This window comes from Elephas maximus, chromosome 11 (assembly GCF_024166365.1).
Source record: "Elephas maximus indicus isolate mEleMax1 chromosome 11, mEleMax1 primary haplotype, whole genome shotgun sequence".
Taxonomy (NCBI): Eukaryota; Metazoa; Chordata; class Mammalia; order Proboscidea; family Elephantidae; genus Elephas; species Elephas maximus.
In genome coordinates this window covers 103,807,003-103,832,902 of record NC_064829.1, presented here as the reverse complement: position 1 = coordinate 103,832,902, position 25,900 = coordinate 103,807,003, and the positions used below count along the sequence as shown (strand labels likewise).

The 25,900-nt window shown below is 50.0% G+C and overlaps 1 protein-coding gene across 2 annotated transcripts in view; it reads right to left on the bottom strand.

Moving 5' to 3' along the window:
• SYMPK (symplekin scaffold protein) overlaps nt 1-25,900 on the bottom strand; it is a 36,690-nt gene that overhangs the window by 7,356 nt on the left and 3,434 nt on the right. For both annotated transcript variants that reach the window (XM_049900884.1, XM_049900885.1), the window contains exons 4-20: nt 24,950-25,003; nt 24,788-24,861; nt 22,117-22,243; nt 20,918-21,167; nt 18,945-19,115; nt 17,229-17,468; nt 13,216-13,370; nt 9,957-10,107; nt 8,248-8,452; nt 7,362-7,512; nt 6,040-6,275; nt 4,753-4,834; nt 4,300-4,413; nt 3,095-3,242; nt 2,038-2,198; nt 820-928; nt 400-500 (exon numbers count right to left, since the gene is read on the bottom strand). In XM_049900884.1, the coding sequence (XP_049756841.1) occupies nt 400-500; nt 820-928; nt 2,038-2,198; nt 3,095-3,242; nt 4,300-4,413; nt 4,753-4,834; nt 6,040-6,275; nt 7,362-7,512; nt 8,248-8,452; nt 9,957-10,107; nt 13,216-13,370; nt 17,229-17,468; nt 18,945-19,115; nt 20,918-21,167; nt 22,117-22,243; nt 24,788-24,861; nt 24,950-25,003 (2,529 nt within the window). The remainder of the gene's footprint in view (nt 1-399; nt 501-819; nt 929-2,037; nt 2,199-3,094; nt 3,243-4,299; nt 4,414-4,752; nt 4,835-6,039; nt 6,276-7,361; nt 7,513-8,247; nt 8,453-9,956; nt 10,108-13,215; nt 13,371-17,228; nt 17,469-18,944; nt 19,116-20,917; nt 21,168-22,116; nt 22,244-24,787; nt 24,862-24,949; nt 25,004-25,900) is intronic.

Sequence of the window (25,900 nt, the reverse complement as noted above, 5' to 3'; positions counted from 1 at the left end):
CCCACATGACAGAGCGGAGCTGCCCCATAGGGTTTTTTAGGCTGTCATCTTTACTGGAGCAGTTCTCCAGGTTTTCCTCCCACAGAGCTGCTGGGTAGGTTCGAACCACCAACCTTTTGGTTAGCAGTCGAGCGTTTACTGCGCCAGCAGAGCTCATCTGCAGATGAGGGAATGGAGGCTCAGGGAGGGTAAGTGACTTGCTTGAGGTCACAGAGAAGGATGAGGCAGAGCTCATAGCATTCTGGGGTACCTCGGTGTTGGGCGCTTCTAGGATTTCGGACCAGAAGCTAGATATCATCCCACCTTCTCTTTTTGCCTCTGGCTCAACTACTGCAGGAAGCGAGCTGATCTGCTGCCGGCCCTGTCCAGCGAGGGCAGTGGGGCGTCCCAGCACCCTACCTTCTCCAGACCATTGAGCACGGGGATGAGGAAGCGGACGTCAGGCAGGCGCTTGTGGTATAGGTCCCGGACTCGCTTCACCAGCTCTGGGGAGGGAGGGACTGCAGGCAGAAGGAGAGGCAGGAGGACAGGTGTTGGGACTTGGGGTGCGTACTAGGAGGGAGGAGGGACGGGGTAGGGTGTTGGGGGGACACCTCAATTTCAGGTGTGTTTTGGCCCTTGGTTTCTCAAATGCAGTTAGCAACACACTGTTCGAGATGGAGAAACGGAGGTCGAAAGATGGGGAGAGACCCACAAGAGGCCCACTGATCTCGGGACCCAGTGGTTCTCAGCCCCAGGTCATGGGAAGGCCAGGCAGGGGTGACTGTGGGCAAGGCCAGGAGGTGAAGGAAAAGGATGGGGAGGCTTCCTGGGGGGCACCTTTGTCTGTGAGGCTGTGCAGACATCGGGTGACCAGTGTCTCCGCCCCTTTGGGACAGTTCTCCACCAGCAGGAGCAGCTCTGGTGAGTTCATGCCCATTCCTCGGATCTACAGGTAGAGACGGGGATGAGAGGGGAGGCCTGGGGCAGGGGCTGCGCAAACAGGAGGACAAAGGCACCCAGGATGAGGGCCAGGGTGAGAGCTCAGGGGAGTCCAGGGTGTCAGGGGCAGGGTGGCTGGGGACACAGGAGCGTCTTGTCTCTTGCACCCAATCTCACTGGATCCAACCTCATCCAGCTCCTTCCTTTCTCTGCTTATAACCTGACCTTGTGCCTCAATTCCTTGGTGAAAAGTCTTCTGGTTTCCCCAGGCATCAGTGACCCCTGCCTGCCCACCTTTCATGACACCATCACCCCAGCTCAGCTGCAGGCTCAGACCAGGGCTTCCAGAGCCTGCCGGCCTTGAGCACCAGACACAGGGCGGGGCCTGGGTACTGGACGCTCACTTCTTCCTTCCACAACAGACATTTAGGATCGTGACTGAGGCCGACAGCTCTGCCCTCTAGGAGCTCCCAGTTCATGAGCTCACTTCTCTATAGGCTGTAGCTGGCTCACCCTGAGCATGGGGAGAACCATCTGCTTCACCCTCACAGCAATCCTACTAGCCCCATTTTACAGGCAAGGGTGCTGTTGAATCTGGGTGGCAACGTTCTCTCCCTGTTTATGTTTGAAATGTTCGAACATTTCTGTAATGAAAATGTCTCAGGTAGAGACATAAAAAAGTGGTTTCAAATCCTGCTGCCGATTGGAAGGGCAGTAGTTCTGAATTCCAGGTGCAAGTCTGTGAGTGAGGTGCTTCTCATGGTAGAGGGTGGGGGACCCTGCAGCTCCAGGGATGGGAGAGGAAGGACTTCTTGGAAGGCAGCTAAGGATTCCCATTAGCTATGCAGGGAAGGCTGGCAGCTCTTCACCAGATCCTTGCAAAAGCCTGGGGGAGCTGAGTTATCACCCCCGGTTTACTGACGAGCTCAGGGTATGAACCCAAGTCTGGCCAACTCCAGGTTCTTATCCACCAGGCGCCCCATTGTGTTCCCAAAACTGATGGACATGAGGGCATCCCGTAAGGTACAGAGCCACTCAGCCCAGGGGTGGCCACCCTCCCTGCTGAGCACATGCTGAGGTGGAGAGAGCGAGCAGGGAAAGGGCTCGGGGCCTCACCGGCTGCTCGATGACTCTCAGCACTGTCCGCTTGATGTCTGCGATGGCCTCCGTGTACACAGCCGCCAGCTCGTGGATAAGCTTGTGGTTCTGAGGCAGGAGGGCCAGGTAGAGGTAGAGACACTGCTTCACTGTCTCCTCGGTCCAGGGCGCGGCCACCTCTGCGGGCAGGGCAGGGGTCAGGCTGGCCCCCATGTTCCTCCAAACCCCTCCAGCCCCCAGTGTCTGCCAGTTCTCGAGAGGAGGGGGCAGGCAGAGGAGGGGGCCAGAACTGGGATGCCAGCTGTTCTGGGGCAGGCCGATCCCACCCCAGGGTGATCATCAGGACCCTCCCCGCTCTGAGAAGCCTCCACACTGAATTCCCACCTCCTGTCTTTGACTTCCAATCCAGCCATCTTCCTCGAGTCAACTCTGACCCTGTCTCTCTGCTCAGAATCCTTCCCTGTCTGCCCCATGCCCTCAGGGTAACGGCCAAGCTCCTTGCCTGTACTACCTGCGTGGCCCTGGTTGGGGAGCCCCTGCCTAGCTACTCGCTTGCTCTGGTCACACTCAGCTCCCCAAGACCCCCACACTTCTGAGCCTTTGCACATGCTGTTCCCTTTGCCTGGAATGCAGCTTCCCAACTTCTTTTTTGTACCCACTCACCCTGTGGGACAGGTCTCCTGTATTCTCAGAACCCTGTGCTTCCCTGTCCCAGCACCGGGCCCCCCCATTTAATGGTGCATTTACTTGGAGCCTGGGTCCCCCCATCTGTGACTCTAGGGCACTCGAGGCTTTGCTGAGAAATTAGACACCTACCTGCCTATCAGGTCCTGGCTCACAAATCACCTTCTCCAAGAAGCCCTCCATGTCCCCCAGGCTAAGCTAGGTGCCCCGTCTGGGCTCCCACAGCCCACTGGTTCCCCATCCCGACCCTGCTGACTCCGCCTTTGTCATCTAGTTGTCTTCCCTAGTGGTCTGGACTGGCTCGGCACCCATTCATCTCCGCTCCCAAAGCCCAGCCCCGAGCCTGGGACGTGGCAGCTGCTCAGTACCATCTGATGAACCTGCACCAAACCTGTGTCCTTGTCGGCGCCAAACAGCACAGACGGCGGGTTGGGGTGGACCAGGAGCTGCAGGTAGTTGAGGGCGAATTTCTCCACGTACTCTCGCAGCTGCTCCTTCTCGTACATGCGCTTGATGAAGAGCAGGGCCTGGGAACGTACCTGAGGGGAGAGGGGCGCGATGGAGTCGGGGTGGGGAGGCGGCTGCTCTTCTCGGCTTAGAGCTCGAGTGTGAAAACAGCCAGAGCCTGAGGAAGGCCCCAACCAGGCTGAGGTGCCTGTGCCCAAGGCTGCCAGTAGCTCAGGAAAGGACAATCCAGGCCTGACTCACGTCTTCAGGAGCTGGCTGTCCACCTCTTTAGCGTATCTCCTATTGTTCCTTGCCTTGCCTGCTACACTCCCCCCAGACCAAGCTTCCTCACTTCCTAAAAGTGACACACACTCCCTGGCTTTGAGACACAGCACAGGAGCCTTGGCACATCCCTGCCTGGAATGCCTGTCTGCTACCACCACTTCTCCAAAGCTGGGTAAATCCTGTGTCACTCAGCCATTGCCTACTGGCAGCAGGAAGGGCAAGGGCTGGTGGTGTCACTGCTGAGTCCTCACAGCATAACAGGGCCAGGGCCAGGGCCAGGGCAGGAAGGCACACTCAGTGACACAGGATACCAGGGTAGGAGTCTGGCGAAGGCTGGAGGAGGGATGGGTCAAAGCTCCCCAGTCAACCCCAGCATGTGCTGTTCCCTCTGCCTAGAGAGGTCCTGGCTCACACATCCCCTCCTCCAGGAAGCCCTCCTTGAACCACCTCCCTTACCCATACCCCAGCTGGATGGCCAGACCTCTCCCTGGGGCTCCCGCAGTTCGTGTGCTCGTGGGCTAACAGCACTGAGTACTGTGTCCTCGCTCTCTGCTGGGGGTCAGTTCCCAGCCCAGGGCCAGGCCTTAAGAGCTCACCACACTGGTGGAGCGAGACCAAGAATGGGCTGCCCTTCCTGGGGAGGGGTGTGTGTACACTGCAAGAAGGGGCAAGCACAGCAGCCCTAGTACCAGCTGCTTCATACCATTGCAAACTGGGGGGACAAAAACCCCAACTCTTGCCAAAAGAAACTTTCATGGGGGCATGAAGAGGCTGGGCTGGACGATGAGGATGGAGAAAGGGTTTCGTAAATAGCTAGCTTGAGTACGGCCCAGCCCGGACAGTGGCGGCAGGCCGGGGGATCACCTTGTCCTTCTCGTGGGAGCTGAGGTCTAGCAGGACATGCAAGTACTGGAACTGGCGGGACGGACGCTTGAAGATCAGGTCTCGGAGAGTGGACATGCCCAGGTAGGTGCGGCTCTGTGGGAGGGCGAGGGGTCATGAGCCAGGCCTAGCATCCCCACCATTATATTCCCACCATTCAGTCTGCCCCAGACCCACACCAGCCAGAGGGCTGGAGGGAGTGTGAGGATATGGGATGACACCAGAATCCAGTCCACTCGCAGGGTGCCTTGGAGATCTGTCTGTGTTGCCTCCCTTCTGTCTCCATTCAGATCTGGAACCTGGACAAAGGGCCCGGTCCCTCAAAGGGCCCCTGCCAGAAGGTGTAGGCTGTGTACCTTTGTACCCCCAAGGGCAGGGCCCTGTCCCCCAGCTGCTGGGCACCCTGGTGGAGAAGCCCTGCAGCACCTTCCTCACCTCATCCTCGCAGTACTTGCGAATCACCTCCAGGGCGCTCTCGGTGATCAGGGGCGCCTCCAGCACCACCTTGGTAAAGATCCTGCCAGGGAGGGAGGGACAGGGAAAGGCTGCAGAGAAGTGGTCCCTAAAGCCAGTCCTGCTGACACCCAGTAGCTCAGAGCAGGCAGGGCTCTCAGAGATCGCCAGCTTAACCCCCAGAGCAGACTGGCTGCAGAGGCTGGGTGACAAGGGTTGAGACTTTGCCTCCCTGCAACCCAAATCCTCCCCTCTGTAAAATGGGATTCCTAACTATTCATTTAATACAGATTCTCTGAACACAAGGCTCTGTTCCAGTGGTTGGGAACTGGAGGTGACTAAGACAGACAGCATCTTTTTCCTTATGGATCTTACAGTCTAGAGAGGAAGGTAAGCAGTGAACAAAGAAATCAATGTAAAATGTCAGACTGTTTTAAGTACTTTGAATGAAGCAAAAATGGGAGAGGACCATGATGGTGGGATGGGGAAGGACATGGCCAACTTGGATATGGTGGCCACAGAAGGCCACTTAGAGTCTAACATTTGAGTAGACATTGGTGGATGAGAAGGAGCCAGCCATGCAGAGTGGGGAGGAGAACATTCCAGGTAGAGAGAGAAGTAGGTACCAAGTCCTTGGCATGTTCAAGGAACAGACAGAAGGCCTGTAGGGCTAAAATTTGGGGGACAGAGGGCAAAAGAAGAAGCTGAAGAGGTTGGTAGGAGTTAGATCGTGCAAGGCCTCAAAGACCTTAGCAGGGAGGCTGTATTTTATCCCAAGAACGATGGAGAACCCTGGAAGGTTTTTCTCAGGGAAATAGCAAGGTGGGATTTACATTATGTAGTATCACCTGGGCTGTGTGTGGAAAATAGCTGGGTCAGCTGGAGGCCAAGAGGAGTGAGGAAGCTGGAGAACCGATCCAACAAGGGATGGGGATGCAGGGAAGTCAGTCTTCAAAACAAGCCGAGGAGGAAGGCCTGTTATTTATCGACAGGAAAGCACAGGCCCAGGAGCTAAGTGACACGGATCACACCGGGAGCAACAGGCAGACCGGGGGACAAGCCCAGGGCCGTGCCCAAAACACTGCCAAGCACCTGCCTCCAGAGAGGGAGGTGGGGAGAAGAGAGACCTGGGCGGGCACATGGAGGACCGGTTGGGGGTAGTGATGCTAGAAACTGGAAGGGGGAGAACAGAGGAGAGAGATTCTTGGGGATAGGAAGGTGAGACCAGGCCCAGGCACCCCGGGGGAAGGGCAGGGACTGCCCACTCACCCATCCTTCTGGTCCGGCTTCTCCTGCAGGCCAGAGAGCAGGCGCATGAGACAGTCCTCGTACTTGTCCAGGCTGCCCGAGGGGCCAGCTGCCAGGTAGGAGTTGTACTCCTGGTAGAGCCAGGCAAAGGCCAGGTCAAGGCGGGCCCGTACATCCTCCAGGATGAAGGACAGGACCTCAGCCTTTAGGCCTGAGTCAAACTGCGTCACCAGGCTGGCCAAGATCTTTATGCGCACCTGGGGGTGGCGAATGAGAGTGTTGGTGTGCGGGTGGGCACTGTCGGGGCACCACACCATCGCTCGCTGCAACTCTCCCTGCCCAGGCTCAGTGACTGCCAACCCATGGCGGAGCCCGGCCCACAGCAGAGCCTGGCCCTGACCCGGTGTTAGGGAGAGGGCAAACTGACGAACCTTAAGCCCAGCAGGGTTCTGTTTGTGTGAAAAAATGAAAGAGAAGAACAAAGCAATCATCACAGAATAAAAGGATGAGTTTCTAGGCGTACTCTCCATGTACTTAAGCGCACAGAAAAAGATCTTAGAGGAATCCCATAATTCGTGTACTGGTCGGCTCTGGGGAGGGGGCTGGGATGCAGGGGGTGGCCCAGGAAGACTCACTCCATCTGTACTGCCCGATAATAGTTTTTAACAGAGTGTGTGCATATGTTGTAGCGTGCCATAGAGTCGACTCCGACTCACAGCAACCCTGCATGACAGCGGAATTGCTCCAAAGGCTTCCTGGGCTGGAATCTTTATGAGAGCAGACTGCCATGTCCTTTAGTGGGATGCCTGGGGGGTTAGAACCACCGACCTTTTGGTTAGCAGCTGAGCACAAAACCATTGCACCACCAGGGCTTCCTTATTTCATACAGAAAAAACAAACAAAAACTTGTTGTCATCAAGTTGATTCCAATTCATAACTCTTCGGTATATTAAAAATAAACTTAAAACAATGAGGGAAAAAGTCACTTGACTGAGATTACAAAGCCAGCAAGTGGAAGAAATCAGGAATTAAACCATGTAAGCCTGAAGCGAAACTATGAGGATGATGACAGTGACAACCACAGAATCCCAAATCCAGAACCGCAGCAGTCGTCACTTGCAGAGCTCTCCCTCCCGGCCCTGTGTTAAGAGCTCATGTGCCTCTGAGCATTTCCTCCTCCTCCTCCAGTGAGGAACTGCTGCTATTGCGTTGTCTACAGAGGATGGAGGGAGGTGAGCCTTGGACAAAAGCCAGCCCAAAGTCTGGAGTAGGTTTGACCCAGGGCCCGCCTCTTCATTTGGGGAGTGGGACCAAAAGGACTGGTTGGGGGGCAGGGGGCACACCTGGGCCGCACCGCTGCAGGCCACGGCCTTCTCAGCCCGCAGGATCCGCTTCACGGCACCTAGCTTCATGGCCTCCACCTGGGCGTCGGTCAAGGGCTTTAGCACGTCGCTCAGACGGAAGATTTTCTTACGCCCGCCTGCACCTGCCAACCTATATGGGAGAGTGGAGACAGGGACACAGTGACTTGGAGCATCTCTTCTGCAGCCTCGGCCCAGGGACTGAGCAGGCCACACAGGGACACCCCTCCCTGGACCCTAATTCCCTAGCGACTGAAGCACAGCAGGGCACTGAGTAGTGATGAAGGAGGAAGGAAGAGGATGGTGTTTTCTAAAGCTTTCAAGGAAGGTTCTATGAGGAGGTGACTGGTGAGGAGACTGGAATGAAGCGAGGGAACAAGACACACAAGTATGTGGGGAATGAGCTTTCCAGCACAGAGAACAGTGCTTGAAGGCCTTGGAGTGGGGACCTGCTTGGCTGTTAAAGGAGCACCCAGGAGGCAGGTGTGACTGAGGGGAAGGAATGAGGGAGGTAATAACGACAATGATGAGAAAACCAGTAGCACCCGTGACTTGTTAGGAATCATTTTAAATGCTTTACAATAATGACAACTTTTAACCCCAAGTTTTCTAACTGTATTATGTATCACTGTGAACTAATTTAATTCTCCCGTGATGCTTGTGAGAGAGACACTATCACAACCCTGGTGGTAGATATAAGAAAGCTGATGTTTTAAATTAAAACAACTCAAGCTTAGTGGTGATGGGATCAGTTCTGGAGTCAGACAGACCCCCCAGTCCAGACTGTCTTCTCTGTCTCTGTCTCTCACACACACACGCACACACACACATGCGCACACAGTCTCAAGAGCCAGGCCCTACAGCTCACCGGGGCTGCGTGACAGGGATGATGGGCTCCGGCCTCCTCTTGGCCTGGGGCGCCTCTTCCTCCAGCGTGGACATGGAGCTCAGGGAGCCCACCACCGAGATGGCTTGGCCCTGGGCTGACAGGCGCCGCTTGATCAGGACACTCTCTGGCTTCACCACCTTCTCTTCCTTGGGCTCCTCCTTGCACTGTTTGGTCTGCTCCACACCTGAGGAAGGCAGCAGAGAAAACGGGCACCGGGCACATCAGCCCCACCTGCTCCCAGCGACCCCCCTCTGCTATCACCTCAGCCTTGCCTCCCAGGCAGCAACCTTAGTCACGGTAACAGTAATGGCCAGCATCCAAGGAGTCCTGTGTGCCAGGCCCCACGCTAAACCCTGTACACACAAAACTGCATTAAAATCTCCACAACACCTTTCTGTAGTGGGTAACCCTCTTATTCCCATTTTGCAATACAACAATTGTGGTTCAAGCAAGAAATGTCATTCATTGTTGGCTAGAGTATAAAACAATACAGCCACTTTGGAAACCTGGCTCAACAACAAATGATATCTGCAACAGTGAAGATAAATAGAAATCAACAACTGGTTCATACAACACAGATGAATGTTGAAAACTTATGTTGAATAAAGGAAGTCAGACTCACTCTCCCTGATTCCATTTATATGAAGTTCAAGAGTAGGCAAAACTATTCTGATATAGCCATCAGAACAGTGTGGTATCTCTGGAGGTGGGGTATGGTGAGTGTTGACTGGAAAGGAACACGAAGGAATTTTCTGGAGTGGTGATAATGTTCTATCTTGATGGTGTGTTCACCTTGTGAAAATTCACTAAGGTATGCACTTCAGAGTTATGCATCTCTCTGTACGTAAATCACACCTCAGCAGTACGGTTAACAAGGCTCAGAGAGGTTAAGCAATGTGACCAAAGTCACACAGCTATTAAGTGGCTTAGACAGTCTGGTCCAGAAGCCATGTTCTGTGCTATACGGACTTCTTATACTGAACCCAATCGACACTCCCCAGCCCCCATGTCATCAGGCCTTCCCCTCTCCTATTAATAATTAAAACACACCCCTAGCTACCCCATATGGAACACTCCCTATGTGCCAGGACCAGCCAGTGTCACAATGGTTAAGAGCCTGGGTTTTGGAATCCAAGCCCTGGGTTTGAGTCCTACTTCAGTTGCTCACTCTTGGTGTGCCCCTGGGCGAGGAATTGTGACCTCCTCAAACCTCCACTTCCTCCTGTGGATGTGGGCTCAGTATCCTCCATGGCATACACTATTGGTCAGTATACAGCATATTTATTATTAAAGGTTCCCTGGAGTCACCGACTTGGGTTCAAATCCCAGCCACACCCACTGAACTACCTATGTGACCTTGGTCTGTCTGGTACCATTCTGAGCCTTGGTCTTCTCATTTGTAAAATGGGGATTATCATAGAATGCCCCACACCCCTCACCTGAATGAGACTTGGTGTCTAAAGGGGGTCTAAGTGACTGAACTAGGATGCAAATCCAGGTCTGTTGGATTTCAAAGTCCAGGGCCTGAAAATACTGAGCACTCAGTCTATGTATGGCACCTGTAATTATTTACACAGACGATCTCACACGATTTTCATCTGCACCACCACGAGGGCAGAATGCTCTGCCAGTAAGGAGGATCCAGTAGCCACAAGTGCCACCTCGGGTCAGCTCTGTGTGACACCCACCTGGCCCTAGTCCCGCAGCCGTCATCTGTGTGGCCATGAGCCGAGCCAGGTGCTTGATCTGGGCTTCGGTGCCTGCTGACTCCACCGGGGTGTAGATGGCCTGGAAGGAGGCGGGCATGGCCTCGGGCAGGTATACCATGCTGATGAGAACCTGCGGGGTACCCAGGGAAGATGAGTCTTCCTTTAATCGTTTACTCAACAAACATCTGCTCCATGCCCAGGCTAATGCTAGGGCAATGCCAGTGACTATGACAGAGCTGGGCCTGCTCTTACGGAACTCAGACTACCAGGGAAGTTAGACAGGAGATGAGTAATGACAAAACGTGCTGCGTGAGGGGAAGCGCAGGCTGACATGAGACAGGTCAGAAGGGCCAGGGAAGGCTTCGGCTCCCCAGGAGAGAATTGAGGGGAGGCTGAAGTCTTTTTTAAACCAATCAACAGTTTAGCTTAACTAGTACAGAGTATCTGCCTTGAGCATTGTGCTCTTTTAAAGAACTATCTCTATGAGATCAAACTGACAATAGCAGCTCAAAAGGTTAGATAGGAAGCTTAGGTGGTAGTGAGTTTATGTCAATGGGGGAGGAACAATGTAGAAAAGGAGAGTGAGAATGGTTGCACAACTTGAAGGATGTAATCAATATATTATGAATTGGTTGTGTCCCCAAAATGTGTGTCAACTTGGCTAGGCCATGATTCCCAGTATCGTGTGATTATCATTTTGTCATCTGATGTGATTTTCCTATGTGTTGTAAATCCTACCTCTATGATGTTAATAAGGTGGGATTAGAGGCAGTTATATAATGAAGCAAGACTCAATCTATAAGATTAGATTGTATATTGAGTCAATCTCTTTTGAGATATAAAAGAGAGAAGCAAGTAGGGAGACAGGGGACCTCCTACCACCAAGAAAGCAGCACTGGGAGCAGAGCATGTTCTTTGAACTCAGCGCCCTGCACTGAGAAGCTCCTGCATCAGGGGAAGATTCATGACAACGACCTTCCCCCAGAGTTGACAAGGAGAAAGCCTTCCCCTGGAGCTGGCACCCTGAATTCAGACTTCTAGGCTCCCAGACTGTGAGTGAATAAACTTCTGTTTGTTAAAGCCATCCACTAGTGCTCTGGTATTTCTGTTATAGCAGCACTAGATGGCTAAGACACAATGTCACTAAATTGTACATGTAGAAACTGTTGAATTGGGGAATGCTCTGCTGTGTATATTCTCAACAAGAACAACAAAGAACTGAGGGGAGGCAGGAATCAGATTGGTGTAGGTGAAGTCTTGAAGTGGGTTAAGTGTTCCAGGTACAGGAATAGCATGGGGGAAGGCTAAGAGGCAGCAGAGCATAGAAAGAGGTGCAGTGAGAATGTAACATGTACTGGGAAATGACTGAAAAAAATGTCAGTATCCTAACAGACCACATCCTCTGACCACAACGCCATGTCTGCCAGGAATTGGTAAAAGATAATTCAAAACTTCCCACACATGTGGAACTTTAAATATATACTCTAAATAATACCAGTTAGAACAGAAAGATAATGAAGACACCAAAAACCAATATGTGCAAGAGGCAGCTAAAATGGTGCTTAGATGGAGAATCGAATCCTAAATGCTTATATTGGAAAAGGAGACTGCAAACGAATGAGCCAAGCATTTAACTTACAACGTCAGGGAAAAAGAAAACAAAACTCAAATGTAGTAGAACGAAGGAAATAAAGACAAGAGAAGTCAAGCAGAAAAGGTTGCAAAAGATTATCCGCAACTGAAAGCCAGTTCTCTGAAAAGGCTAAAAACAGGGCCATCTATGGCAAGTCCATCAGCAGAGGCTTGCGTGCTGCGAGGATGCTGAACAGGTTTCAGTGAAGCTTCCAGAGTAAGATGGACTACGAAGAAAGACCTGGCCCTCTGCTTCCAAAAATCAGTCACTGAAAACCCTGCGGATCACAGCAGTCCAACCTGCAACCCGTCATGGGAATGGCGCGGGAACAGGCACCATTTTGTTCCGTTGTGCATGGGGTTGCCATTAGTCAGGGGTTAACCCGACAGCAGCTAACAAGGCAGAACTGAACCAAAAAAGGTAAGGACACAGTATTAGGAACAAAAAAGACCACGTTACTACAGAGACAGCAGGTATTATAAATGTAAAAAACAGTATGAACACCTTTAGGCCAATAAACTTGAAAGGTGCAACTTGCTAGAGTGTGCCGAGGAGAGAAAAGGTAGAACAAGTTAACGGAAGCACGATCACACAGGGCCTACTGAGGCAAGTTAAAGTTAAATTTTATCTGGAAGCAAGCTAGAGAGTAATGGCAGGCTGTAGCAGTGGACTGTCACGGTTTGTGCTTCAGAAAGATCCTTCTGGATTGGAGGCAGTGAGACAGGCAGGGGAAAGCTCTAGGTGACAGAGGGTGGGGCCTGGGCCAGGCCAGGGTGGGGATGGAGGAGAGGGGAAGGATCAGGTGAGGACGGCAAAGAGGATGGCTTCTGGCTGTGGAAATGGATAGCTGGTGTGCCAGGTAGAACCCAGGAGCCACAGGCCTGTGGAGGAGGGTGGGGAGAATGTTCACAAGTTTAGTTTTGACAGGTTAAGTCTGAGGTGCCTGTGAACATCCAAGGGGAGGTCAGTCCAGGAGGTAGCTGGACACCCAGGCCTGGAGCTCACCAAAGAGATGTGAGCTGGAGGGAGAACTCCTTCCCACATCCTCACGACAGTCATTCCACTCCATTCATGCCGGGCTCAGAGAAGGAAAGGTGGGATGGCTGCCACCAAGGACAGGAAGACTACCCGATGGAAAGGTCTGGGCGCTGCTACAGCCAGAGGACTGTATCATACACAGACCCTCGGGCCTGCACCCTCCAACTCAAGCCAACAGAGCAGGATGTTTTAACAATTTGATGAATGCTCTGGCCACCCTCCCCACTAATATCTAATCCCATACCACTCAGCACAGTTTATGGGGTTCATGACACCAACACTCTCGTTGGTAGATACTACCTTAAAGAAGAAGAAAGAATGGGGGTTGGGGTGAGTGGGTGTGGTCAGGTACTCAGACCACACATAGAGGGACCATCATGAGGGATGGTGGTCCATTCAAGGTTAGGAGGGCCCACCTGGACAACCCTCCCGGGACTAATGACAGAGAGGTATTTAGAAGTCCAGTGAGATCTGGAGGAGGTAGACAGTGTGGACCAATGGCAGGGGAAAGGCGTAGGAGACTCTTTCCTCCCTCCCTGGTGGGAAATGGCCCCCACTGGTCCTCACCAGATTGGCCACATTGTCGGGCGTCAGGAGAGGCTGCAGGAACTCGGCTGTGATGTCTGTGTCTGACTGACCAGAGATCTGGGCTGAGGCCTTTGAGGTCCCTGATGGGCCTGGCTCCAAGTCTTTGTCCTCGTCGTCTTCCCCCAAGTTGGGCTCTGGGATGGGAGAGAGAATCAAGATGCTGGCTCCAGAACAAACAGCAGCCTTTCTCTCCTCCTGGGGAGCCCAGGTGGTCCCTGCTTCCAGCCAGTCTCAGGAAACAGAAGCAGCGCGGTAGACAAAGAACAGGTGGCAGCCCTGGCTCTGCCTTCAAATCGCCATACAACCTTGGGCAATTACCTGCCTCTCTCTGAGCCACAGTTCTCCTCCTCTGGGAAATGGGAATAAGCCACACCTGCCCTGGTGATCACACTAAGCTCCGAGAACACAATATTATTAATGCCTAAAGGTTAAATGGAAACCCTGGTGGCGCAGGGGCTAAGTGCTACGGCTGCTTACCAACAGGTCGGCAATTCAAATCTGCCCGGCGCTCTTTGGAAACGCTATGAGGCAGTTCTACTCTGTCCTACAGGGTCGCTATGAGTTGGAATCAACTCGACAGCAGTGGGTTTGGCTTTTGGTTAAACGTTAACTACTAATTTCTCAGAGCTTTATTGTTTAAAAACTTCCAACTTTGAAACAGTGCTCAACTCCACTAGGAATCAGGGAAATGCAAAATAACGAAGTATTTTTTGCCTGTGTGATTCACAAAAAATGTAACAGTGGGTAACAGCAGCTATCAAGGAGGAGTGTTGCCTAATGGCTACCTGTTAGTTCCTTGTGGCTATACAGAAAGGAACCTTCTGGAAGGGCAATTTGACAGTCCACTCAAATTTAAAATGTGCATATCCCCTTGCCACAGCAATTGCACACCAAGACATCTACCCTGAAGACGCGCTCGCATCTGTACATATGGTAACGTGTACGGGGAGTTCACTGCAGCACCGACTGCACGGAGAAATGGCACAGGAGCTCCGACGTAGCAAATGAGCTGAATACAGTATGGGGACGGAAAGAAACCTAATGATTTGAACTTTAAAGAAAAAGTTTTGTGTACAAAGGTGTTCCTTGAAACAATATTTATTAAAATGAAAAAGCTGAAGCGTTCGATAGGATAATGACTTAAGTAAAATATGGCAAAAAATATGAAATGTTATGCAGCCATTTGTTAAAGTTGGCAACACATATAATAAAGTTTGCATTCGCCAGGGGCATAAGCAACTCAATTGAAAAAGGTTGAACAATCCATTAGAAAAATAAGCAAAGACTATGAATGAACAAGTAGCCCTGGTGGCACACTGGTTAAAGCACTCATTTGCTAACCAAAAGGTCAGTGGTTCAAACCCACCAGCCGCTTCGTGGGACAAAGATGTGGCAGTTTGATTCCGTAAAGATCTACAGCCTTGGAAACCCTTCGGGGCAGTTCTACCCTGTCCTACAGGACTGCTCTGAGTCAGAGCAGGCCCCAGAGCAGAGGGTTTGGTTTTTGGTTATCAACGTACACTTCACAGAAGTGCAAATGGCCAGTAAGTGTGAAAAGATGAGCTGATCCAATACGTCTGAGAACGCGAATTCAAACCAAGAAGACCCAACTCACACCCACAGGTGTGTTGGATGTTCAGTGCCAGGGAAAATGGGAGTAACCAGGGGCAGGGAAGGGGGCTACACACACCCTACTGGTAGGACTGTAAACTGGTGCTTTGGAAGGCAGACTGGCAAGGGCTATCAAAAAATGCAGGCGCACCCAGCAGCAACGAGACCATCTTGAGTAGATCTTGATTCCTGAAAATACTCCCTACTTAAAGAAGCCAGGGCTCCTTAGAGAAATGGCTGATTCCAGGGTCGGGACAAGGGAAGTACAAGATGAGTCTAGAATGTCTGTTCTGCCAGAACATAAGAAGATGCTAGAAAAGAACTGATGGGACCTGTTAAAGGCACAGGACCAGTGCAAAGGCTCCTGCTGGCTAAATATGGGGTACTCTGAGCATTAAAATAAGCAACCACAGTAACAAATAACCCAGGAGTAAAATTAGAATCCATAGTCCATACTGTTTAATAAATAAAGTGGGGATAAAGAAAGCTCTTCCTTACAGCAGAATGCCAACTAGTAAACGTAGAAGGAATAAAAACTCGTTACCGAGTCTGCTCCAACTCACAGCTACCTTACAGGACAGAGTAGAACTGCCCATAGGGTTTCCACGGCTGTAATCTTTATGGAAGCAGACTGCCACATCTCTCTCCTGTGAAGCAGTTGGTGGGTTCGAACTGCCGATTGTGCGGTTAGCGGCTGAGCACTTAACCACTGCACCACTAGGGCTCCTTGTAGAAGGAATAACAGGAAATCATCTTTTTGTAACTACTGCAGTAATAATAGTCAAACAAAAAGCATCAATGGATGCTAAAACCAATGGGTGAAGTCTGAACAGGTTATTTACATAGTCTCAAAGCATCTCCCCACCTTACTTATTATTTACAAAGGAAAAAATGGTACTTTACACTAGAGGAACCTGGGGGATACCACCTCAACTAAATGATCCAAGTTAACACCTCCGATACTGAGATAAAGTGACACCACATGTCTCCCGATACCATGAGCTGAGGAGGACAGGGCTTCGTTTCTGTAGTATTCCTGCCAAAAGCCTATCACCTGAGTCTGGTCAGGAGGAAAGGGCAAACGCCAACGGGAAGACATTCTACAAACACCTGTCCTGTACTCTTCACCACGCCAGTGCCAGGAAACACAACTGCCAGCTGAGGAATTGACCCAGCAGACTAAGGTATGGGATAGCTTAATGCCAGGTGCGAGCACGTCTCATGAAGGGCACACAGGAGGTTTCTGTACTGACTGGTCTTGTACCTCGTCTGCAAGTTTAAAATTACTTTACAACAACAAGTTTAAGGAAAAACAAAAGGAAAACGGGCGGGGAAAAAAATTTTAAAAGCACATACCCTTTGCCCCAGCAATCCTACCACTGGGGATTTGCTCTGTGACTAGACACACGAGATCACTGTATCACACAATCTTCTTAATTAAAAAAAAAAAAAAAAGGACACAACTTAAAAGTCCATTAAACATGGGACCGGTTCAAGTGGTCCACACACACTACAGAGTGTTACCCCACCCTTAAAAAGGTTGCTGGTGCGTGTTTTGGTGTATAAGTTCTCAACACGATTAAAAAAAAAAAGAGAGACAACAGAAAGGATGCAACAGATTTCTATGTGCAGATACAGGAGCGCCAAGGTGATTACTAAAAGAAAACAAATCAAGGTACAGAACATTCCTCTTCATAGGCTCAATTACAGAAAAAGAGTTCCATCCCCACCTCATTCCTTACGCCAAAATACTGTTTTTTTCTAAACAAAAAAAATGATTTATAAATGTTCTATAAAGAAACATGAGTGATGTTTTTAAAAATTAAAAGAACTTTATAACCATTAAAATATTACTTTGTGGCAAAAAATACTCAAAACACCTGTTGAGGGGGTGGTTACTTTTTGGGAGAGGGAAAAAATGGAAACTGTTTCATTTTATTTTCTGTATAATTTAAATAATTTGATAATTATTAAATGTATTATATACTTTAATAATGTACTTTGATATATCTTATTACACATCACATTACATAACGTGATTTATAAACCAAACATCCACTACTATTGAGTCGATTTCGACTTATAAGGACCCTATAGGACAGAATTCAGAAGTGCCCAATAGGGTTTCCAAGGCTGTACATTTTTATCGAGGCAGACTGCCACATCTTTCTTCTGCAGAGCAGCTGATGGGTTCAAACTGCCAACTTTTTGGGTTAGCAGTTGAGTACTTTAACCAGTGCACCACCAGGGCTCCTTATGACTTATAATCTAGTATCAATCAATCAATTCATTAATATGAATTCAACTGCTCATTGTAAACGGTAAACATGGCTAGCCCCCGCCCCTCGCCTACCAGTCCCAGACACGGCCCCTCCGCTCACCTAGCTTCATCTTCTTGAGCGTGGAATCAGAGTCGTCTCGCGGCCGCTTGCGGGCATCCTTGCTGGTGGGCATGTTGCGGGCGATCTCGGCCTGAGGTGTGCCCAGGTCCACCAGCAGGGTGGTGATCTGGGCCTGGAACTCCAAGGAGGCTGGGTGCTTCAGCACACTCAGCAGGTGCAGCTTGAGGTTCTTGCGTACGCTGCTCACCTGAGATTTGGCCAGTGTCGGGGGGAGGTTGGCTGTGAGGAAAAAGGCAGAACTTCGTGCTGGGGACAAACCTTCTGGGGTCCTGCCTGTCTCACTTTCCAACCCCAAACTTGGGCAGAGGTCTTCAGATGGGCTCCTAGAAAAGCTCCTCTGGCCTCAGATCTAGTCTGTGCCCTTCCTCTTACACCAGCTGCTTAGCACCCGTGAGAGGTCCCCATCAGTATCATTCAGCCTTAAAAAGGAAAACTCATCCCTCTTGTTAAAGCCTCATCTCCCTCCGCCTCTGGCCTGGAAATTTCAGTATGCCTCCCCTGGGGAGAGCTATGGGGTCCCTGGATGATGCGAATGATTACTGAGCTCACTACTAACCGAAAGGTCGGTGGTTTGAGTCCACCCAGAGGTGCCTCAAAAGAAGGGACTGGTGATCTACTTTTGAAAAATCAACCACTGAAAATCCTTTGGAGTAGCTCTCCTCTGACACACAGAGTTGTCACTGAGTCAGAATCAACTCGACAGCAATAGTTAATTGGTGTTTGGGAGAGGACTATAACCACCACTTTGACCTCTAGAATTTCCCAGCTAAACTGCTGTAACAGTTTCATCGTTGGTCTCCCTGTCACTAGAATGACCTCCTAGCGTCTAGCCGTCACCTTGATAAGCAAGCCTCCCCTGTTCAACAGCCAAAGAGGATGCCTGTACTGCTGCCTGCCCAATACCCAGTCCCTCTTCCTCAGCCAACCACACTCTCATTCTCCTTTGAGGGAAACACCTCATCTCCATTCTCAGTCCAAGTGGCAACCCAGGGGCCAATAAGAAAACCTCCTTCCCTTGGCCACTGTGATTGGTTCAGAGACACGCTCATAATGTCTGTTTGGCCAATCAGAAACAATGAGTATCAGCCCTGAGACTTTTGCTGGAATGCCTGGGAAGGAGACACTCTCTTTCCCCTGGGGTTGCTAAGCTGATGTAACGGAACTCTGGAGCTACTGGGGGCCATCTCTGCCACACCAAGGAGGGAGTCAGAGAACGAAGACAATATGGAGAAAATAAGAGCCAAGAGACGGAGAGATCCATGACCTACCCGCACTCTTGCCTCAATCTGATCCCCCCTCAGAGTTTGCAGTTTTCAATCACAAAAGTAGAGAAAATAGTATAATGAGTCTCCACGTCACTATCAACATTTTGTTAATCTTGGTACATCTATCCTCCCTCTCTTTGCTTTTTTTTCTGGGGGATGGGAAGAGGCTAGACTCTTTTAAAGCATTTGGCATACATCGTGTTATTTCACCCATACATCCCTCAATATTAAAGCCAGTACCGAACCAGTTTTGTCACATGCAACCAAAAGAATCTCGTCTAATACAGAAAAGCCTTCCTTGTTCCCCTGACCTGCTAGATTGATGACAAATTCCTCAGTCTGGCATTCAAGGGTTCACCACCTAGCTGGTATTTCCTCAGGAAAGATCAAACTGGTCAGTGAAGAGGGATAGAGGAAGGGACCAACTGACCGTGCAGGGTTTCGTAGGCCTGGATCACCTCCGACATGAACATGGGCCTCTGGCGGGCAATATTGGCAAGGGAGCCCAGTGCCGTGGTCAGGTTGATGGAGGAGATGGCGGGGTGCACCATGAACTTGAGCAGCTGCTCCAGGGCTGCCTTGCCCTCTTCCCACAGCACGTCTGATGAAGGAGAGAAGAGAGTCAGTCAGGAGGGTGCTTTCTCCCAGGTCTCCGGAGAGATCAGCCTTTAGGGCCAAAAGGAAGGAGGGACCCTGGTACACAGATATGTGTGAATGGCTGAAAAAACAAGAAAATTTAGTGGTTGAAGAGTCCCATGAGACTATCAGTATAAAAATTTAGTTATGCAGTTGTTCAAAGCACGGCTTTGCAAAAGTTAAAGACTAGAAATAATTTTAAGTATCTAACTGTATAAAACTAACTGTATGAACTATATTGATATAAAAGTTTTAATACCTATACATATGTCTGTACACGCAGACAGAAAACTCAGAGTCCCTGGTACCACCACTGTCCTCAATCCAATCCCCTAAAGTTAACCTTTAACATCTTGGTGGTTATTCTTCTAGGCATTTTCTATGCAAAAATATACTGAATGCCACATGATCTGGTATAGTGAATAAAAAGACCACCTAAATGCCCATCAACAGAGAATTGCTTAACAGAATATGATGTAACCAGATTACAGAATATTATGTAGAAATTTAATATGATTTTGATTAGCAAGGAGGTTACTGTGGAGTTAAACAGCCTGTCAAACAATACACAAGAACAGCTAATATTTATGAAATGTTTACTACACCGACCATATAAATTCACCAAATTCTCACACCAAAACCCTAAAGTCAAATGTCAGTAACAAAACTAAACGTGTTGCCGTAAGTTGATTCCAGCTCATAGCGACTACACGACAGAGAACTGCCCATAGGGTATCCAAGGCAGGAATCTTCACAGAAGCAGACTGCCACATCTTCCTCCCAGAGTGGCTGGTAGGTTCAAACCACTGACCTTCCGGTTAGCAGCCGAGTGTGCTTAACCACTGCTCCACCGGGGCTCCGTGATTTCAATGATAATAATCCCCAATTTATCAATGAGGAAACAGGCTCAGAGAGAACAGGCCACTTGCCCAATAGTAGAACTAGGATTTGAACCCAAGTCACCATACTCCAATGCCTCTTAGATGAAAATATAAAGCTTGGTCCCATTTTTTAAACAAAAAAGCAAATAAATGCAGAGTTATGAATATATACCTAAAAATGTCTACATCTACATTAAAAAGCTGTAGAAAGAAACACAATACTCTTAATAGCATTTACCCCTGGAAAGTAGAACTGGGGGCAAATTTTCCATTTTTAAGTTATATCTCTCTATATAGCTTGACGCTTTTAGTGAGCATGTGCTATTTTTAAGGGGCTCTGGTGGCGCAGTGGTTAGGTGCTCAGCTGCAAACCTGAAGGTGGGTGGTTTGATCTTACCAGACGCTCTCTAGGAGAAAGATGTGGCAGTCTGCTTCTGTAAAGATTTACAGCCTTAGCAGCCCTGTGGGATGGTTCTACTCTGTCTACAAGGTTGCTATGAGTCAGAATTGACTCAATGGCAATGGGTTTGGTTTGTTTTGGCTTATGTCTTACTTTTATAACTAGCAATGAAAGCACCAGTGAAATCAAGTGCCCACACCTCCATGGAGCCTCACTACAAAGCTGTGAAAGGTGCACTATTCTCATCACCATTTTACAAAAAAAGAAAATGAAGTCCCAAGAGAAGTCACTTGCCCAAGTTCCCACGATGAATCAGTGGTGAAGCTGGAATTTGAGCCTGGCATCAGGCTCTTCACCATCACACTAGTTGTTCCCACAAATTAAACAGCAGGAAAGAAAAGGGAGGAAGGAGGGGAGTGACAGGCAGAAGTTCCAGGGGTTGGAGCAGTGATGGGTATGAGGCACCCGCTGGTGGGCAGCACTCACTGTACTGAATGTAGGGGTGGTCGCGAGGGATGCGGTCCAGGCTGATGTCGTGCTCCTGGCGCCGGGGCACCTCTGAATCCGCCATGCGGGGCGACAGGGTGACGATGAGGCCCTCCACAAACTTGATGGCGTGAGTGCGGATGCCGTCATTGTCGGAGTCCAGCAGCAGGATGATGTCCCCAGCCATGGCCGACACCATGTCCCAGCAGGCCTCCTGGAGCTCACTGATGACCCGTGACTTCACCATCCACTGCCAGCAGCCCAGAGAGGGACAGACACAGGCACGGGGATAACAAAAGACATCAATTGCGAACACCCTCCCCTCTACCCAGAGACCCCTAAGTGATGATGGACTCATTTATTTGGGAAACATTTACTGAATTCTAACTCTGCCCCTGGTCCTGTGGTAGGTGATGCTGGCGACAGGACCCACTGGTGACCAAGACAGGCCTGGCCTTGCTCTCATGGGGCTCACAGTCCAGTGGAGAAGATAGATTCATCCCTAGACAGTGACAACCCAGAGTGAGTAGAGGCTGAAATCTTAAGGAATAACAATCCTCACCTTATGAGGTGTGGAGATGAAATAGATTCATTCATTTCATTAATGTCAATGAGCACCACACCACAGTGTGTTCCTGTCCTGCACAGCATTTACCACAGTCCACAATTAATTTGATTCTTGGATTAGTTTCCGTCTCCCCACTGGGTTCTGAGTCCCAAGAAGGTAGGAACCGGACTGTCTTGGTCACTGCTGTAGCCCCAGCAAGACCCTGCACAGTACTAGGCACAGAGGAGGTGCCCAAGGAATGTTTGATGGATGGATAAAAAGAGGGAGGTAGGGAGGGAGGGAGGGAAGGCTAAATGGACAGATGGAAAGGATGGATGGACAGATGGATGAAAGGATGGGTAGAGGGATGGATGGATGAATGGAAGGAAGGAAGAATGGATTGATGGAGGGAGGGATGGAAGGAAGGAAAGAGGGACAGGAAGATGGATGGAAGGATGGATAGAAGAAAGAATTACCAGCAACGCCCTGACAAGCAGACTACATCAAATACCCTTGTTTTATGCTCCCACAGACCAACAGCACATCTTGCCCATAAAGAATTTGATGACTCTGGTTTTGACTCATAATGGATTTGATTAGTCTGGAAACAAGATGTGTCAGGATGGGATGTCCTCAGGTAGAGAGGGCTCACCTGCAGGGCCACTTTATAGAGCTGGGTCATGGTGAGGATGGCCTTCTTCACCACATTCACATTCTCGTCCCTCAAGAGCATGTTGAGGTTCGCGATCAGTTTCAGCAGTAACTCAATGTCTCGCTTGCTGGGGATGGAGGTAAAAAGGGAAGGTCAAAATGGTCTTAGGGCAGGTGGTGGGAGCTGGGGGTCTAGGAGGGAAGGGAAATCCTGATTTCAGTGTCCCAGGGGACTGGAATAGAGGTGGGAAGAGGGAATGGCAGCAGGTCAGCTGTGAGGGCAGGAGCTGCATTTGTCTTGTTTGCTGGCACATCCGGAAGCTGAGAACAATGCTTCTTACCTTCTGACAGAGGCCGCCCCTGGACCTTCTATCTGGGTTGGTCTTGCAGCACCCAGCCTCCTCATCCCCTTTTACTCCTACTGTTGTTCACATAAGGGGCAGTACAGCCAGGCAGCCTGGGTTTAAATTCTGACTCTACAACATACCAGCTGCGTGAATCTGGGCAAGTGACTTTCTCATTTAGAACACTACTATCTACCTCATAGGTTGCTACAAGAATTGTTAAGACTTGCAAATTGCTTAGAACAGTGCCTAGCACATAGAAAACATCAGTAAACGTTAGCCATCTTTAAAACACTTTGCTTTACATAATCTCCAGTTCTGTTTACTGATTTGATTACCTACGGCTGAGGGCTCTGAAGGTGGATCCTTTCCTCATCAGTAGAGACCCAGGGCCTACAACTAGCAGGTACTCAGGATTTGTTCAAGGAAAGAATAAATGAAATGCCTTCAATTAAGTGTCTGTTTAATGAATAAAGAAACTCGAGAAGACCATATTGAGAGCTCAGTACATGAACATAAATTTCACCATATCTATTACAATCAGAAAGTAGATATTAATCGAATCAGTCAAAAAATAAAAACCTCATCTGTAAGCCCACGAAGGCAGGAACGATACCGATGTTTTGCTCGCTGTTATGTCCTACAACCTGACACAGGTGCCTGGCACACAGCAGGCATCTGATACACATTTGCTGAACAACTGGACTCTTTGCAAACTCAGGAGGATTTACCAAGAATTCTCCCAGGGAAGGGAGGAGATTTGAGAGTTTAGCTGCGGAGTCATATAGAAAAAAAAAAAACAAAGATTTTTTATACATGGGTTAAAACCCCAGCCCTGCCACATATTAGCTGTTTAGACCTTAAGAAACTCACTTCACCTCTCAGGGCCTCAGTTTTCTATTCAGTGAAATGGGCCTAATAATTAATCCATACTGTTACTTTGAGGACTCAATAACCGAGTACGTAAAGCATTTGTTATCAAACCAAAATCAAAACAGTTGCCACTGAGTCAATTCCGACTCGTAGCAATCTCGGGTTGCAGAGTAGAACTGGGCTCTATAGGGTTTCTTGGCTATAATTTTTATGGAAGGAGAGCTCTAGGCCTTTCTTCCACGGTACTGCTGGGTGAGTTAGAACCGCCAACTTTTTGGTTAGTAGCTGAGTGCAAGCCATCTGCGCCTCCCAGGGACCTGGGATTTAGTAGAGTACCTGCCAAACAGAAACTATTCAATGATTAGGGAATATCTGATTTCTTCCCAGTCACAATGCAACCCAGTAAATGTTGAATGAATGAATAAGGGAATGACCCCATTTTTCCTCTCTGTGAAAGGAGGGTAACACCAGCACCCATCCCCTAAGACTGGTATGAAAACTGCCAGCAATGATACGGGAAAGGACCTTCTACAGTACACGGCAGCATGAGCGTCCCACATGGCAGTGACTACTATTATCAAGTTCATTCGTTTAGCAAATACTTATTATTCAGCCCCTACTATGTGCCAGTGCTGTTCTAGGCACTGGGGATGCAGTGCTCAGCAATACAGAAAAGGCCAGCCCTCATGGAGCTGATGTTTTGGTGGGGAAGAGAATAATCTAAGTAATTTCAATTCGTGTGGCCCACTACAGAGCACAGGGTGAACAGAGGGCCTGAGGCGTGTGTGCTGTACTGGAGCCGTCAGGGCTCTCTGAGGAACAGACCCAAGTGGAGTGCGAGGCTCCCTGGGGACGCGGGCCCGCTAACAGGACAGCAAGCACAGGAGCCATGAAGCAGAATGGTGCTTTCTGAGGGTCAGCAATGAGGCCAGTGACGGGAGTGCAGACAGGGAGACAGAGGGTCAGGAGAGATCAGAGAGACCGCCAGGAGTGAGAAGAGGTGAGGGTGAGGAGTTTGGGTTTCAGCCTCAGTGAGATCACAGGCCAGTGGAGGCCTGAGAGCGGGGGATTCCCATGTCAGCAGGACCGCTCTGGCTGCCACATGCAAGAGTAGAAATGGAGAACCAGTGGGAAGAACACTGGATGTGCAGAACTAAGGGTGGCTTGGACCAGCAGAGGAGCAGGGGAAGTCGCTGAGAACTGGTCAGGTCCTGTACGTATTTTAAAGCAGAGCTAACAGTCCTTATTGACGACGCAGATGTGGAGACTGCGAGAAGTACAGAAATCACGGATGACGAAAGAGTCCGACCTTTTAAATATTTGCTGGGGAGTCGGTGTGTGGGGAGAATGGGTCTAGGAAATGGAGGGCAGGGCTGTCAGGGCAGGACCAGGCCTGGAGCTGGAGAGACTGATTACACCAGGGGGGCTCCCGGGGCTCCCTGCACCTCCCCGTACCAGGCCTCCTCAATGAAGCCGATGACAAATTTGCGCACTTCGATGGACTTGTCTGCTTGGAAGGCGATGATCTCCTGCCGAGGTCAGGAAGGAGGGGAGTCAGGGCTGTGCCAGGACATTCCCCCCTGCCCCCGGCTCCTTTTTCTCCCATTGGTCACTCACGTCCAGGAAGTTGTCCAGTAGTGTGGGGTCTTTGTTGATGATCAGCTCTTGGACCTACAAGGAAATTGGGGTGGGGAGGAGAAACACATATGTAAAACCAGCTCCGATCAATGCTGACAGGAGAGTACAGCGGAAAACAGCATGGGAGCAGACGGCAGATAAACTCAGTTCAAATTCTGGTTCTACCACTCCCCACCATGGTCCTGGACAAGTGGCCTTCCCGCTCTGAGCCTCAGTTTGCTCTGCTGTAAAATGGAGATCTTAAACATCAACTCACTGGGCTGCTACCAGACCTCAGTGAGATTCCACAAGGTGCAGGTCTTGGTACATAGTGTGTATGTGTTACACAGGGAGCAGAAGAAAGGGGAGCATGCCCCAGGGCTCCTACCTCCCTGAGGTTTGACATCTTTCCACCTGTCCATCACATCAATTATCTGTACTCTCCTGCTGCTTGCTGCTTCCTATTCCCGATTCAGCCGTGAGAATCCATTTCCCACAGCCCTTGTGCCTGCCAGGCTCTTTGGAATCAGCTTGTCTTGTCAACATCTGCATACCAGTCCAGGACCAGGAAGGAACCTGGATCCTAGTACGTTTAAGGAGTTGTTGAGTGGCCCTCACAACCACCCCATGAGGGAGGTACTGTCAGCATCCCACGCTACAACAGGATGGAGTCTCCTAGCCACATGGAACAAGGAGAACTGGGGCTCTCACACGTGCAGCCTGACCCCATCTCTAACTGCCTCCTATTCAGAACCATTCCCAGCCCATCAAATTCTCACGTCCTCTTTTGCCTTTGCACATGCTATTGTGCTCTCTGCCTGAGATGCTCTCCATCTCTCACTTGGCCTGTCTCTCTCCTTCTTATCCTTCACATCTCAGCTCCTCCCAGAAGCCCTCCCTGACTTCCCAGGCTGGGTCTGGTGCCCTCTGGGCTCCCACAGCATCCTGGGC